The sequence below is a fragment of the Delphinapterus leucas genome, chromosome 18 (assembly GCF_059928025.1).
Source record: "Delphinapterus leucas isolate spDelLeu-1000000601 "Yukka" chromosome 18, BTC_Dleu_Yukka2, whole genome shotgun sequence".
NCBI lineage: Eukaryota > Metazoa > Chordata > Mammalia > Artiodactyla > Monodontidae > Delphinapterus > Delphinapterus leucas.
In genome coordinates, this window is record NC_143146.1 from 1,234,629 (window position 1) to 1,248,094 (window position 13,466).

At 55.5% G+C, this 13,466-nt stretch overlaps 2 protein-coding genes across 6 annotated transcripts in view; one reads left to right on the forward strand and one right to left on the reverse strand.

Annotated features, from left to right (window-relative positions):
• Nucleotides 1-3,230, forward strand: part of PCID2 (PCI domain containing 2) — a 19,605-nt gene extending 16,375 nt beyond the window's left edge. For all 5 annotated transcript variants that reach the window (XM_022576703.2, XM_089899332.1, XM_089899333.1 and 2 more), the window contains 5 exons: nucleotides 517-617; nucleotides 1,573-1,646; nucleotides 1,797-1,922; nucleotides 2,641-2,764; nucleotides 3,032-3,230. In XM_022576703.2, coding sequence (XP_022432411.1) covers nucleotides 517-617; nucleotides 1,573-1,646; nucleotides 1,797-1,922; nucleotides 2,641-2,764; nucleotides 3,032-3,121 — 515 coding nt within the window. In that variant the 3' untranslated portion in view covers nucleotides 3,122-3,230. The remainder of the gene's footprint in view (nucleotides 1-516; nucleotides 618-1,572; nucleotides 1,647-1,796; nucleotides 1,923-2,640; nucleotides 2,765-3,031) is intronic.
• On the reverse strand, nucleotides 3,154-13,128 carry PROZ (protein Z, vitamin K dependent plasma glycoprotein). The gene is made up of 7 exons (XM_089899336.1): nucleotides 12,777-13,128; nucleotides 11,499-11,523; nucleotides 10,944-11,057; nucleotides 9,888-10,019; nucleotides 9,216-9,301; nucleotides 7,597-7,714; nucleotides 3,154-6,569 (listed from the first exon to the last, which is right to left on the reverse strand). The coding sequence occupies exons 1-7, from the start codon at nucleotides 13,005-13,007 to the stop codon at nucleotides 5,998-6,000; spliced, it is 1,278 nt and encodes a 425-aa protein (XP_089755462.1). The 5' UTR covers nucleotides 13,008-13,128; the 3' UTR covers nucleotides 3,154-5,997.
• Nucleotides 13,129-13,466: the final 338 nt, after the last annotated feature.

Sequence of the window (13,466 nt, forward strand, 5' to 3'; positions counted from 1 at the left end):
CATGTGGGATCTTCCTGGACCAGGGCTCGAACCCCTGTCCCCTGCGTTGGCAGGCGGATTCTTAACCACCGCACCACGGGGGAAGTCCAAGAAGAGAAGCTTTTAAATTACAGCTTACCCCTGAACAACGAGGGGGTTAAGCCCCGTGTGACTCACAGTCAGCCCTGTGCCCACGGTTCCTCCACATCCATGGATCAGCCAGCCACAGACCACGTGGTAACGTAGTGTTTACCGTTGCAAGTACCCGTGTACAGGTAGACCCGCACAGCTCGGACTGCCTTGCTCAGGGGTCACCTGTGCTCTCAGCTGACGTCTCTGAAGGTATTGCTGTGCTTTTCCTCTGAATATGCACTGAGTGGTACTTTTGAATACCTAACACAGCAGGAAATAATTTGTTAATATTGACGGTAGATATTTGCAGTTCCTGAAACCTTTCGGGCCTTCATGTAAGGGTGGGTGGTAGCATCAGGCACAGGGTGGGGACCGTGGTGACCATGTCTGTGTCTGACTCTGCAGCTGAGGAGTACCTGTCCTTTGCTTTTGAGCACTGCCACCGTTTGAGCCAGAAGAACAAAAGGATGGTCCTCATTTATCTCCTTCCTGTGAAGATGCTCCTGGTAAGTGACCTCAGCGGCTCTCACGGGTCCCGCCGTCTACGAGAAGGGGGCAGATGCCTTACGGCGCGGCCAGTGGCGTGTGATGGGTCACAGTCTGAGCTGCACGTGAGCACGCCCCGGAATTGAGGAGGAATGAGCCTTGGGTGTGACCCGGACTACTCTTTCCGTGACTGGCGCTTCCAGATCCTTCTGGAAAGGCTTGCCTGTGTTTCCTTTCTCTTGAAGTTCCCTAACTCAAAAGTTTAACATATATAAGACAAGTAAAATAAGTGCATATTATTTTTGTTTCCCCTAAAAAATCTAAATTTATAGAAATGGATTAACGAAGAAAGAAAAAGGTCATTCCAGCCTGTCTGTAGGTATCTTACTTGGTCACTGAAAATTATTTTTGATATTTGTAAAGAAATGACAAATAGCTAGCAAGTTATTTGAGTAAAACATCCTCAAAGTAATAGATAGAACTTCCTTTCCTCCCATTTAAAAATTTTTTTTAATTATCAAAACAACACCACATACTTACCTAGTTCAGGGTGACTTGTAGTGGGAAAGAGAGAGTGTCACACCTCCCTCCCCACTGCTAACCCGACTTCACGGGAACAACCAGTTTTAGATTTTTCAGCTGGTTCTTCTAGAAGCTGTTTCTGAATTCCTAAATTGTAGCCTAGTATTGCTTCAGGTGTCACCCGCCTCCTATGATACAGTAATGAGAAGGTCGAGATCGAGGTCAGACGTCACTGATGACAAAACCCTGTTTTGGCTAGGTTTCCTGATTTCCAGACCAGCGATGGTTTTTTTTTTTTTTTTTTTCCAGTAGACTAGCATGCTTTCAGTTCTTGTTCAGCGACTTAGGAAGAAAGCCTAAGAAACGCAGGTTGCAAGTTTTTCCTTGACAAGAGTTTTATCAGACAATTTGGTTAAAAGTGAAAGGGTTCTTATTCTGGAACTTTACTCTTAGGGTCACATGCCAACCATTGAGCTCCTGAGGAAGTACCATCTCATGCAGTTTGCGGAGGTGACCGAAGCTGTGAGGTAGAGTATTTTTCCTTTTCCATTTGAGACCTCGTAGAGGGTGAAATCGGCACACACGTCCTCGTGTTGTGACAGAACTAATGGCGTTTCGACGCGCTCTCGTCCCGGACGTTGTTCTGACTGTGTCTGTGCGTCTGTCCCGCCGCCCAGCGAAGGCAACCTCCTCCTCCTGAACGAGGCTCTGGCCAAGCACGAGACCTTCTTCATCCGGTGCGGCATTTTCCTCATCCTCGAGAAGCTGAAGATTATCACCTACAGGAACCTCTTTAAGAAAGTGTAAGCAGAGTCCATCCTTTTCATTCCGGGGGTAAAATCCGCCTTCCGCGGCCCGCGCACTGCCCTGGGCCTGGGCGCTACGGCTGCGCAGGTGGGGTAGCAGAGGTCTGCCCGCCCTTGCGGGAGGAACAACTCGGGTTGCGGTGGAGACCTTGTAACAGACGTTTTAGCGCCGGCCCTGAGAACCAGGCGTTTCCCATTGTGCCGGAGAGTGTGGGACCCGTTGCCCATGTCCTCCGTTGGTGACCCGCTGACCCTCCCCACCACCCCCGTCCGTCAGGAGGTTGTTCTTTTCTTCCGTGTCACTCTGGAAGTTGACTCTTCTCTGAGGCCTGGTCCCAGCAGGATCTCAGTTAAACTTCAGTTAAAGTCAGACTTTTTCTGGCTGCGAGGAATATAATAAAATTAGCAAGGACCGCAGTTCATCACACCTGAGACACTGTCCATCGTAAGGTGCTTCTCGATTATAAGGATGTTAAAATGTGAGAACACGTGCATCTGAGATTCAAGCAAATAGCCAGTAAACGTAAAGTATATTTGTACTAGTGGCTTTTTAAAATTGGAAAGTCAGAATTAAAAGCTCTTATTTTTCAAGTGTATCTGGCGGGTGGGAGATGCTTTGTTCCTCTTGAACAGAGGTTTCTCAGCAGATGTTTCTCCTGCTGACTTCGTCCTCACATCCCGTCCCTGATGAGCGTGAGCTCTGTCCCTCTTGCAGGTACCTGTTACTCAAGACGCACCAGCTGTCTCTGGATGCGTTCCTGGTTGCCTTGAAGTTCATGCAGGTGGAGGACGTGGACATCGCCGAGGTCCAGTGCATCCTGGCCAACCTGATCTACATGGTGTGTGGCCGCGCCTCCCCCGGGCCCCGCCTTCGCTGGGAGCTCTGATGCCTTCCTTGTTCCCAGAGAGTTCTGTGCGGGCGGGGTGGATGCACACGGCACATATTTCTCTGTTCTCTCCTGTGCATGTTCACTCGTCCTCCCAGGGAGCTGACTGCATGGTGACTGGGTGGGGGGATACTTGTGCCACAGCGCCAGGTCCTTCACCCCCGCAGGCTTGACGAGACCCAGGCCCAGAAACACGCCGCCTCTGCTCTTCTCCCACAGGGTCACATTAAAGGCTACATCTCGCACCAGCACCAGAAGCTGGTTGTCAGCAAGCAGAACCCGTTCCCCCCGCTGTCCACGGTGTGCTGACCCCGCCCCCGGCCCCGGGGACAGGGAGCCGGGCCATCCTGGTTCGTATGCTGCCGAGAACTCGTTCTCCGCGGCTGGAGTCTCTCGGGTCTTTCCCGGGGGAGGCTGAGACCTCAGTGTCTCTGCCATCACGGCTGACGGATATGCACCTCACGGAGGCCTGGCATCCCCTTCCCAGAAAGCGCAGCCATCTCCGCTGGCCCTGGGGTGCTGGTGGCGCTCACGCGAGGGGCGCGGGCTCCGAGGCAGCTTCTGTTCACTCCTCGTGAGTGTTCTTCACGAAGGCACCTTTTAACTCTTTCTGTAAAAAAAGGTGATCTGAATTGATACAAAAAGGTGTATTCTTTACCGTATCTTCTGGGATACGTCTTTTTATGTTAAATTTGAACATTCTGTGTGATCAAAATGCTGGGTTAACTTAATGCTTCTTTTTACAAGCTGAATTTACTTCGATTTAAATTTCCCAGGTGTCATAGCTGTTTTTTCAGAGTGTGCGGCGTCTCCTCTGTCTGTGCAGAACTTACTAAAGAAGGAAACGTCACGGACTGTAGTTGCTCATCGCTGCAAAGGCGCATGCCCTTTGCGTGGAGAAGAGCCACTGTGGGACGTGGAGAGACACACACACACCCCGCCACCCCCGCCGAGGCCTCCCATCTGTGCCCCCCCGCGTCAGCTGCTCCAGCTGCCAGACCAACTGTCCCAGTTGGCTCAGAAGTGTGCAGTGTGCTCCCGGCTTCTGCTCCACGTGGCTCATCTGTAGGGCTCTCCCGGGCTGCACAAGTGACCCACCCTGAAGGTGCGTCGTCCCAGGGCTCTGACGCGCTCAGCCGGGCTCCACGTGGGCCTCTCCAGTCGGATGGAGCCGCATTCCGAGAGCAAGGACCCCAGAGAAGAGGTGGAGCTGGATCCACTTCTGTGAGCTGGGCTTCTGAGTCAACAGTGTGACCTCCACCCTGGGCATGTCCAGACTTGGACGTGGGGACGGGCAGTGCGGAGGGGACGGCCTGCCGTGGGTGTCAGGCCCTCAGCCGCCTCCCCCCACCAGTTCCCTGAGCAGGAGAGCGTGGCCTGGGGGAGGCGCAGACGGTCATGGTGAGACAGTCCATGTTTCCCGGGGCACTGCTGTCACGGCATCGCTGCTCCGCGGGGCTGGGCACACCCTCACGGATGAGAGCTGCGTCCTCGCTGTGGGGTGAGCGCTGGACTTCTGGGAGCGTGCCTGGATTTCATAGCGTAGAGAGCTGGGCATTTTCAACACTTTCAGGTGTTTTCTTGAACAGTAGAAAATCAGGGACTGACCGTGAACCATAGCACGGGGTTGTACTTGGCAATGAAAGAAACAGAACCTCGGGCACGAGCATCCCGCGTTCCCACTGGTCTGGAGGCCTGTGTGTGGAGCGGCCGGCCTGGCCTCGTCAACACAGGCCTGGCGGCGTTGTTCGCACTGCCCCCAAACTTGGAAGCAGACAGTCTGTACCCGGGCGTGAATGGGTGCGGCCATCTAATCAAGTTCCCTTTTCTTGCGTTTTATTGTTTTGATTTGCTTACCTCGTGTGGTTTCTAACCACTTATTAAGTTATACACGTGACTAGAGCAGTTTTCATTTCGCATGGCCCTCTGCGTCTCAGCTGCGTTGCAGGCCTGTATCTTTCTCTGCAGTGGTCCTTGTTTCTATAGAGCCTGTAAATGCTGTAGGGAGATTCTTACCTCTGCCTGTGCTGTGTGTGTTTGTCATAATTTCCAGGTAGGGTTTCTACTCTAGCAAATCCAGATTTGTAGGGCAAATTAATGCCATCAACGAGGTTGCAGGTATCTTTACAGAATTATTTATGTAGAAGTTGCAGTGCACATCCGCTGGATTTTAAATCCTTGGTAGCCATTCAGAGCAGTGGCCTGATGACCTCATGACAGTTTGAAGATAACACAGCCACATTCAGTAAGACGTCAGAGTCCTCTCCTGTTCCTCCACTGCCCTGTCCCTTAGTTTGCGTTAGATTCACATATTTATTTTTGCCAAGGTCCTTTCAGAGAAATGGGCCCAGCGCATCTGCAGACTGGCCAATAAAAGGCTAACTCTGGGGTTGAAGTATAATGTCAGAAGTGAAACAAGCATCGTGTTTGTTTAAGGGTGGTTACTTAAAAATCTGAATTGTGTTTAAGCTCCGTTCTCCGGTGAGGAGAGTGTGTTAAGTCACAGTTTTAACTTCTTAAAACAGCCCTCCTTTCCCCAGCAGCGCGTCAGGAAGGAGCCCGCCCCCGCCTGTGCCTTTGGCGGGAGCTGCCTTTAGGCCCTGCCGTGGTGGCCGCGGAGCTGTCAGCCGGGAGAGCACTTCCTTCCCTCGGGGGAACTGGGCACCTCCGGCTTAGACTTTAACGGGGAAATAGACGTGATGTGCACCCGCGCTCTCGCCTGCCGGTCGGGCACCGGCCGCCCCGCCCCCTGGGTCGGGTCTGCAGGAAGCGCCGTTCGGGCTGGGCTCGCGGCCCGTCGGCGTGGGTGGAGGCGGCGGCGTCACGGGGCCGCGGGGCTGTCGCCGCGCGGTCCCTGCGCCGCCCTCATCGTGGGGCTGCGGCCTTTCGACCCAGCTGCTCCGGTGCTCCCGCCCCGGGGTCGGGCCCGCGCAGAGGCCCGCGGTTTGCCTTCCAGCCCCTCGCGCTGCCCGCTCCTTCTGCCCTCCCGGGGCAGGCGGGGAGGTCGCTGCGACGCCGCCGACCCCGCGACCAATGTTGGACTGAACCCCTTTGTTCCCTGGCGTTTCAGGAAAGCGCCTTTCGGTGCCGGCAGCTCTGCTTTTATTGCTGGACGCGCGCCCTCCCCCCTCCTCCCCGGGGTTCTGCTCGGACGAGGGGTCCTGGGGGAGGGGCTGAGGGCTCTGTCACCCCAGGACCGGCTCCTCGTCGCCTCTGTGACCGTGGTCGCCTCTCCGGCTGGCGGAGCTCGGCTGCTGCGTGACTCGCCGGAGCCAGAGCGCGTATCGGGGGACCTTGATGAGCAGGAGCGGCCCGGGGCCCTCGCGGGGCGCGGCGCTCAAGAGGCCGGTGAGGAACCAGGCGCCGCGGTGCTCCCGGGCCACCGCGCCGCCCGCCGCCCACCGCGCGGACCCGGCCGCCGCGCCCCGCTCGCAGACCGTCCGCGTGGTCACCGTGGTGTTGAGGGCCCGGCCGCACTCCCCGGGGTCCACGTGCGTGACCAGCAGCCGCGCGGGCTCCAGCTCGGGGCCACGGAGGGTCCAGCCGCCCAGCACGCCCGGCCGCGGGAGGAGGACGCGCTCGGCGAAGTCGGCCTCGGCAGTGCAGACGGGCCGCCCGGCGTCGGGGCAGCGCACGGGCCGCGCCAGCTCCAACAGGGCCACGTCATTGTCCGCCGTGTCCGCCTCGAATCTCGTGTGCACGTGGACGCCCTTCACCTCCACCGCCGGCGGGGCCTCGCGCGCCCGGCAGCGGGAACCTGGAAGGAGGCGGGGGGGGGGGGGGGGTCAAGGTGACAACGTGCGCCCTGCCGCCCGGCTCCTGCGCGCAGGGGACAGGGGCTACCTCACGGAGGGGCCTCTCCCACACTCTCCTCTAGGAAACCCAGTGAGGTGTTCGCGGGGGGGCCGGGGCGGGGGCGCCGGGGCGGGGGCGCGGGCGCAGAGCGCAGTGCGGGTTGCTGAACCGGTCAAAAGACTAGGAAGAAATTAGGAGGAACCTCTCCAAGCCAATCAGAGCTTGGCTTTTCGGATGTCATTTTCTAGGCCGACGTTGTGTTGACTGAAAAGTGTCTGGGGCTGGAGCGTATATTTGCGGGTCCTGGGAATCGCTGTGGAGCAGCTCACAGCACAGCCCAGGCCCCGGGGTGGACAGGGATCCGAGCTGCCCCACGGCACTGTCAGTGCCTCGTAGTGACACTTTCACCAGCTGTGGTTTCCTCCTTAGACTAAACATTCCGCATGTGTCTGCCTGCTGTGCCCAGAGTTCCACTAGGTGTCGCCGTTGCCTTATGACTGTGAGGCAGAGAAGCTCCGTCTGTGTTGCGTTAGGAGCAAAGATTCTAGATGAAAAGTTTTGTTTCTACATGGGATAGTGTTTACTTCCAATGTGATCTTATAAAAATGAGTGACAGGGCTTCCCTGGTGGCGCAGTGGTTAAGAATCTGCCTGCCAGTGCAAAGGGACACGGGTTCGAGCCCTGGCCCGGGAAGATCCCACATGCCGTGGAGCAACTAAGCCCGTGCGCCACAACTACAGAGCCTGTGCTCTAGAGCCCGTGAGCCACAACTGCTGAGCCCACGTGCCACAACTACTGAAGCCTGCACACCTAGAGCCCGTGCTCCGCAACAAGAGAGGCCACCGCAATGAGAAGCCCGCGCACCACAATGAAGAGTAGCCCTGGCTCACCGCAACTCGAGAAAGCCTGCGTGCAGCAACGAAGAACCAATGCAGCCAAAACTTAAAAGATAAATAAATAAATAAAATTTAAAAAGAATGATAAAATACTTGTTTTCACACTAATGTTTCTGTGCAAGAGTGAACATTTTGCTGTTGTCAGTACAAAATTGTCCTGTATTAAAACACCTCCACAGAAGTCTTCTCCTTCAGAATTTGTTAGTTTTACCTTTAAAAACCAAACAGACAATAAAGAGTTGGTGCCAGTTTTCAGGATTCGGGTCAGTATAGTGTCGTGGTTAGGAATATGGGCGCACACCCCTCCAGCGAGCCCAGCCCAGCCCACCCACTGCTGAGGCCGCCTCAGCGCACGGAGTGGAGGGGCGAGAAGGGCTGAGTGATGGACACTTGGAAGATGAACGCTCAGGAGGACAGGCAGCAAAGGTACGGTCCCGCTGGGGACAGATCCCCACCTCCACCCCGCCTCTCACTTGATGTCCCCTCCCTCGGTCCTTTCGGGTCCGGTGGTCACTGAGCTCTGTCCGTCGTCTGGCCGGGCCTCCACCCAGCGGCCGAACGCTTCTGCCCGGCTCCACCTGCTTGCGAGCAGCAGGGCGAAGTAGACGCGTTCTGCACATGCGCACACGCACACGCACGCGGGGCTGAGGCAGCCCCTTCACCAAAGGGCCCTGTAAAGCTCTCTGTCGACCATGGTGGTCGCTGTGGTTACTGGGCACTTGAGATTGACTGGCCCAAGCCAGGATGTGCTCCAAGAGTAAAAGGCTGTACACCCCAGAGGGCAAAGGCTTAGTTGAAAGAGAAAATGTGAGTGTCTCTCATTGTTTACTATTCATTACATGAGATAATATTTAGATGTATTGAGGTAAGTAAAACACACTATCAAAATTAATTGCACCTGCTTTTACTTTTATGCACGTGGCTACTAGCAAATTTAAGTTACGTCTGTGGGCGATATTGTGTTTCTATCGACAGGGCTGTTCTAAAGGACAGACGAGACAGAAGGGGATGATCTGCATTAAGGGCCTGGGTTGCAAGGAAAATGCAAAACGTAGGTAAATCCAAACCCATGTTGGCGGTATGATTAAAAATGATACTTATTTTGTGGAGTTACTAAAAAAGCAAGAAAAGGATAAAATATTGGTCAAAATAGCAGGTGAGCCTAGTGGGAGGTGCTTGAAATAATTTGGGAGAAGGGTAAACATTATAACTTCAGGTACTGCTAAGTTAGATATGAAAGTTTCAGTGTCAAGAGTGGTCACTGGATGAAGAGAAATAGAATATTTAGCTTCCAAACCAGGCAAGGGAGAAACAGGAGAATAACAGAAATGGTACCGAAGAAGAGACGTTTCCTGAACGTGGCAGCGGAGCTGGACTCCGCCAGCTGGCTGTGAGCAGGGCCCGGGCCTTGCTCTGGCTCTGGACCCACCGTGTCCACCCGAGCGCCGCCAGGATGCCTATCTTCCGAGAGCAGCGACATTGGAAACGGTTTTTGGACTCTAAGAAAGGCCTTGGATGGCTGTAAATAAAACTATGTTTTTATTTGGTGCAAATAATGAAGACACTGAAGCTGTGAGCTCAGAATGAGAAAGTGCTTTAAGTGTGATGTTGAGATCGTAAGCAGTTCACCTAAATCAAAGAAGGTGGAGATGACAAATAGGATGAAATTTGTAACAAAAGATTAAAACACATTTATAAAATGTTTCTGTTACCTGCCACGGGAAAGTCGGAGGGTCCTGCTCGCATCCCTGTGACGTCAGGAGGCCCTCAGAGATGAGGGCTCCGCACGCACACCTGTCTTCATTGTGGCCACATGAAAAGAAAAGTCAGTGCCTCCCAGGGCAGACGTCGGGTTTATCTGTGGCGCTGACCCTTCAGCCTATTCCTGGATGCCCACTAGGTTGAGATAATTCGTGTAACACAGAGTAGGTGAGATTAAACGACCTGCTCTCAGGGACTGAGAAGGCCCCGGGCAAGCCCAGCAGGGGACTGGGAACCCCCGGCCCAGCCACAGTGGAGGAGAACCCCGCGCCCAGCCACGGAGGAGGAGGACCCCCCGCCCAGCCACGGAGGAGGAGAACCCCGGGCCCAGCCACGGGGGAGGAGGACCCCCCGCCCAGCCACGGAGGAGGAGGACCCCCCGCCCAGCCACGGAGGAGGAGGACCCCCCCCCACCCAGCCACGGGGGAGGAGGACCCCGCGCCCAGCCACGGAGGAGGAGAACCCCGCACCCAGCCATGGGGGAGGAGGACCCCCCGCCCAGCCACGGGGGGAGGAGGACCCCCCACCCAGCCACGGAGGGGGAGGACTCCGCGCCCAGCCATGGGGGAGGAGGTGGCCTGTCAGAGGTCCCTGCAGGAGGAGGCCCAGTGGAGGGGACTCACCGTGGGGGATGCAGGATTTGTGGTCCTGGCCCAGCTTATGCCCCTTCGCACAGCTGCACGTGTAAGACCCCGGCCCCGGGTGGCAGAAGTGCTGACACCCATCCGTCCTCAAAGGGTGACATTCATTTTTAGCTGAAAAGGGAAGAAGGGGAAACCAGACATGTTACCCTGGACATAGCCACTCTGAAATCTCCTTGCGCACTGGGACTCTGGCTTTTCCTTCCAAACGTCGCCAGGCGAGCGTTTCGACTCCGGCGTCAGGAAGGGGCAAGGAGCAGTCAGGGCTCCGTCCTCAGAGCAGCAGCTCGGTTGCGGGGGGCGGGTCTGCAAGTCCCTCGCAAGGATCCTCGTTTCCCGGCCGTGGGCTCACTTCCCGCCGCAGCAGCCGCTCCCTTTAAGGGGCGTCTTCCAGGTGGGCATTGGGATGAAGCTGGAAGCCCTGCTTCGGCGCGAGTTGCACTTGGGGCGTCCACACAGCACTGGGCGGGGCGCTCAGGAGGCAGCTGGAGTCCGGGGATCCAGGCTGGACGTAACGTTCGTCCCGGAAACGGGCTCCGCGTTGGCCCTCGGGAGCATTACGCGAGTTTACTGCTGCACGAACGACCACTGACGGGAATTGGCGCCGCCCACCCCCCACGGATAGTCTCACGATGTTGAAGGGACATCAGCCGATGAGGCTGCAGGCCGGGTCACGCACCCACGACCCAGAGAGCCGGGTGCGGTCCCCTCATAGGCTGACCCCCCCAGACCCATCACCCCCAGCGGGGTCAGCCGGGCCCCGGGAGAGCGGAGAGTAGATCGCGAATGGTCTGGACGGGGCGGGGGGCTGGGAGGAAGAGGAGGGGACCCCACGGGGGAAACAGGGGGCCGTTCACAAGGTGTGATTCCCAGCGGAAAGCCGGGTTACCACGGGCCTCCTCCTGCTCATCCCCGGGGCGGGGCTCGGTGTGGCGGAGGCCGGGGGGCGGGGGTCAGGGAGCGGGGGCGGAGGCCGGGGCGGGGCAGGAGGCCGGGGGCGGGGCGGAGGCCGGGCGGGGCGGGGGGGGCGGTGCTCACCGAAGGCGCAGTCCCGGCCGTCGTAGCCCGGGGCGCAGGTGCAGGTGTAGCCGCGGATGCTGTCCTGGCAGGACCCATTGTTGAGGCAGGGCCGGGAGACGCACGGGGAGCCGCCTGCCGATAGGGACGTGAGGACACCCTGCGGGTAACACCCTCCGACGTCCCTCCAGGACCCCCTTTCCTTGCTGGGCGGCCACGTGACCAGCGCCGGCGCCTCCTCGAGCTCTCCTGTCACTGTGGTCCCCGCAGGGACGTCCAGCATCCCCCAAGCCTCGCCTTCCTCAACCGGGTCTGACCCTTCAGCACGAGGCCCAAGGGAGCCCGGGAGGCCGCTCCAGCTTCCCCCTGATCCCGGCGGGACCCCAGAGCCTTTCCCACCCTCGTCCTCGGGCAGTGCCAGGCCCTTCCTTTGGGTCAGGGGTTCCAGGAGCCCAAGGCTCGAAATCTGGAATCCACTGGCCTCAAATTAGCAGCCCTCGTGAGCCAACTGCCTCCCCTGACCTTAAAGGGAGGAGAAGAGGAAAGAATCCTGGAGTAGGTGGAGGAGACACTTACCCAGATACGTCTTCCAAAATTCATCCTGTACAAGAGAAACATAAAAGTGTTACAAATGGGACATCTGTGTTCCGTGTTTTCTCCTGTAGCCCGGCTTGAAAATAAGAAAATGTTGATTTTATTCACTTCATAGGAAAATACTGGTTGAAACAAAGAATGTAAAATTCTTTACATCTACTTAATATCATCTTTAATACACCCATGTCCCATGTCCCATTCAGTATTTACGGTGACCCATTTGAGGAAGGGAAAACAGTCTAAGACGTGGCACAAACACCACGGCCTCGCGAGGCCCTTTCCCCTCCCGGGCCTGTCTCCATGGCCCCGCTCTGCAGAGTGCCTGAGGCAGATGTAAAAAATTCACATCACTTTTTCTGTTTTTATAAGCCAATTCAACAAGGATTAAAAATGTGGGGGGGGGAATGTTAATTTGGGGTGGCAGTATCTAAAATTAGGAGAATTACTCAGACTTAAGGCCTGGAGGGTAAACATATAAGTAATTGCATCTCCCCAAATCATACTCGGACTTCTAACAACTCAAGCACAACTTTACCAGGAAGTTTTAATTTCTCTTAGTTTGATTAAAGATCATTTTCTTATACATGGGCATTTAAGAAATTATGATTTTAAAATACTTTAAAAATATATTAGAGAAACGGGTCAACATTTTGTTCAGAATCACCTTTAAATATTGCTGCTTTAATATGTAGAACTGGGAAGTCTTTATTACGTATTTTGCTATTCTGAAATATTTACACACAAATATTCAGCCCCTCTGTTTACTGATTGATAAGCTTATGAGTAATTGAGAATGGCAAGTTCTCAGTTGTATTATTTAGAGTGTATGTGTTGTTGCTTGTAATCCAAGTTATAGATTATGAGAGATGTTCTTACCATGTAGGCATCCTAGGGAGGATCTTTGCGTTGCTGATACATTGAAACAATTACATCTTTATTAAAAATACTAAATTCCGTCAGAGTCCTGTCAAGCTGAGTGACCTCTGTGAGGAGTCCGGCTACGCAATGTGCTAATTTGCTTAATCTGAAGAGTTTAGGTGGTGGGACTGAGCTGCCATCCCGGGTGCCCCACTAACTGGCTGGGGAAAGTGATTTCACTTCTGTGTCTCTGTTTCCTCATCTGTACAATTAGGATTAGATCAACCTCCCAGGTAAGTAAATAGGTTAATTAATTTAGTTCAGCCTCTTTGAGAAAATATGTCCTCTAAGGCAGCGGAATAATCAGAAAGCGTGTGAGTCTGTGGCAGGGGGGATACATACAGTGGATGCGTCATTTTCAAATACTTCTCGTGCTTCCTCATAGACACAGATTTCTTCATAACATTCCTTTTCTAAATTTCCCTCAAAGAGCTCTTCCAAAAGGTAGGAGCTGGCTCGTTTCCGTCTCACCAGAATTTCATTTGCCTTTGAGGTGGGAAGAAACACTGCAGAGCAAGACAGGTGTGTAGGCGCCTCAGCGTGGGCGGGCAACCCAAGAACTCCCACCCGCATCCTGAGGGCCAGGCTCTGCGGTGCGGGGAGGAGCAGACCCAACGGTTGACCCTCAGACCCGGGAAGAAGTTTACCTCCTGCTCACCACGACGTTGGGCCCCGGGCCCCTTACGTGCAGCCAGGTGAGTAGGAGTGAGCTTAGAACAGGAGGGTGGGAGCCCGCGAGGAAGGGGTGGAGACCGGGCTTGAGAGGCTGCCCCCTGGGCAGTCCTCTGCCAGGACAAGAGCCCCCGATTTCTAGCTGGGCACACAGCTGCGCGGACAGACTCCCCTGGTGCTAAGGGTGGCTGCATGGCTGAGCGCTGGCCACCAAGATGCAAACAGAAGGGCTAGGCAGCAGGTTCCTGGGAACCTTCTTGAAAAAGACAACTGGCGTGGCCCCTGGCCGTTTCTTTGTCCCTCTCTCCATCCTGCTACCTGGGACACAGATATGATGGCTGGAGCTCTAAGCGTCATTCT

What these genes read in the sequence shown, in the direction of transcription:
- PROZ (XM_089899336.1), bottom strand. Translation starts at nt 13,007, where the DNA reads ATGCGGGTGGGAGTTCTTGGGTTGCCCGCCCACGCTGAGGCGCCTACA. An exon ending in TTGAAAATGACGCATCCACT is followed by an intron (nt 11,524 to 12,776) that starts GTATGTATCCCC and finishes TCTCTTGTACAG; the next exon opens with GATGAATTTTGGAAGACGTA. An exon ending in CAAATCCTGCATCCCCCACG is followed by an intron (nt 9,302 to 9,887) that starts GTGAGTCCCCTC and finishes GCCACAATGAAG; the next exon opens with ACAGGTGTGCGTGCGGAGCC.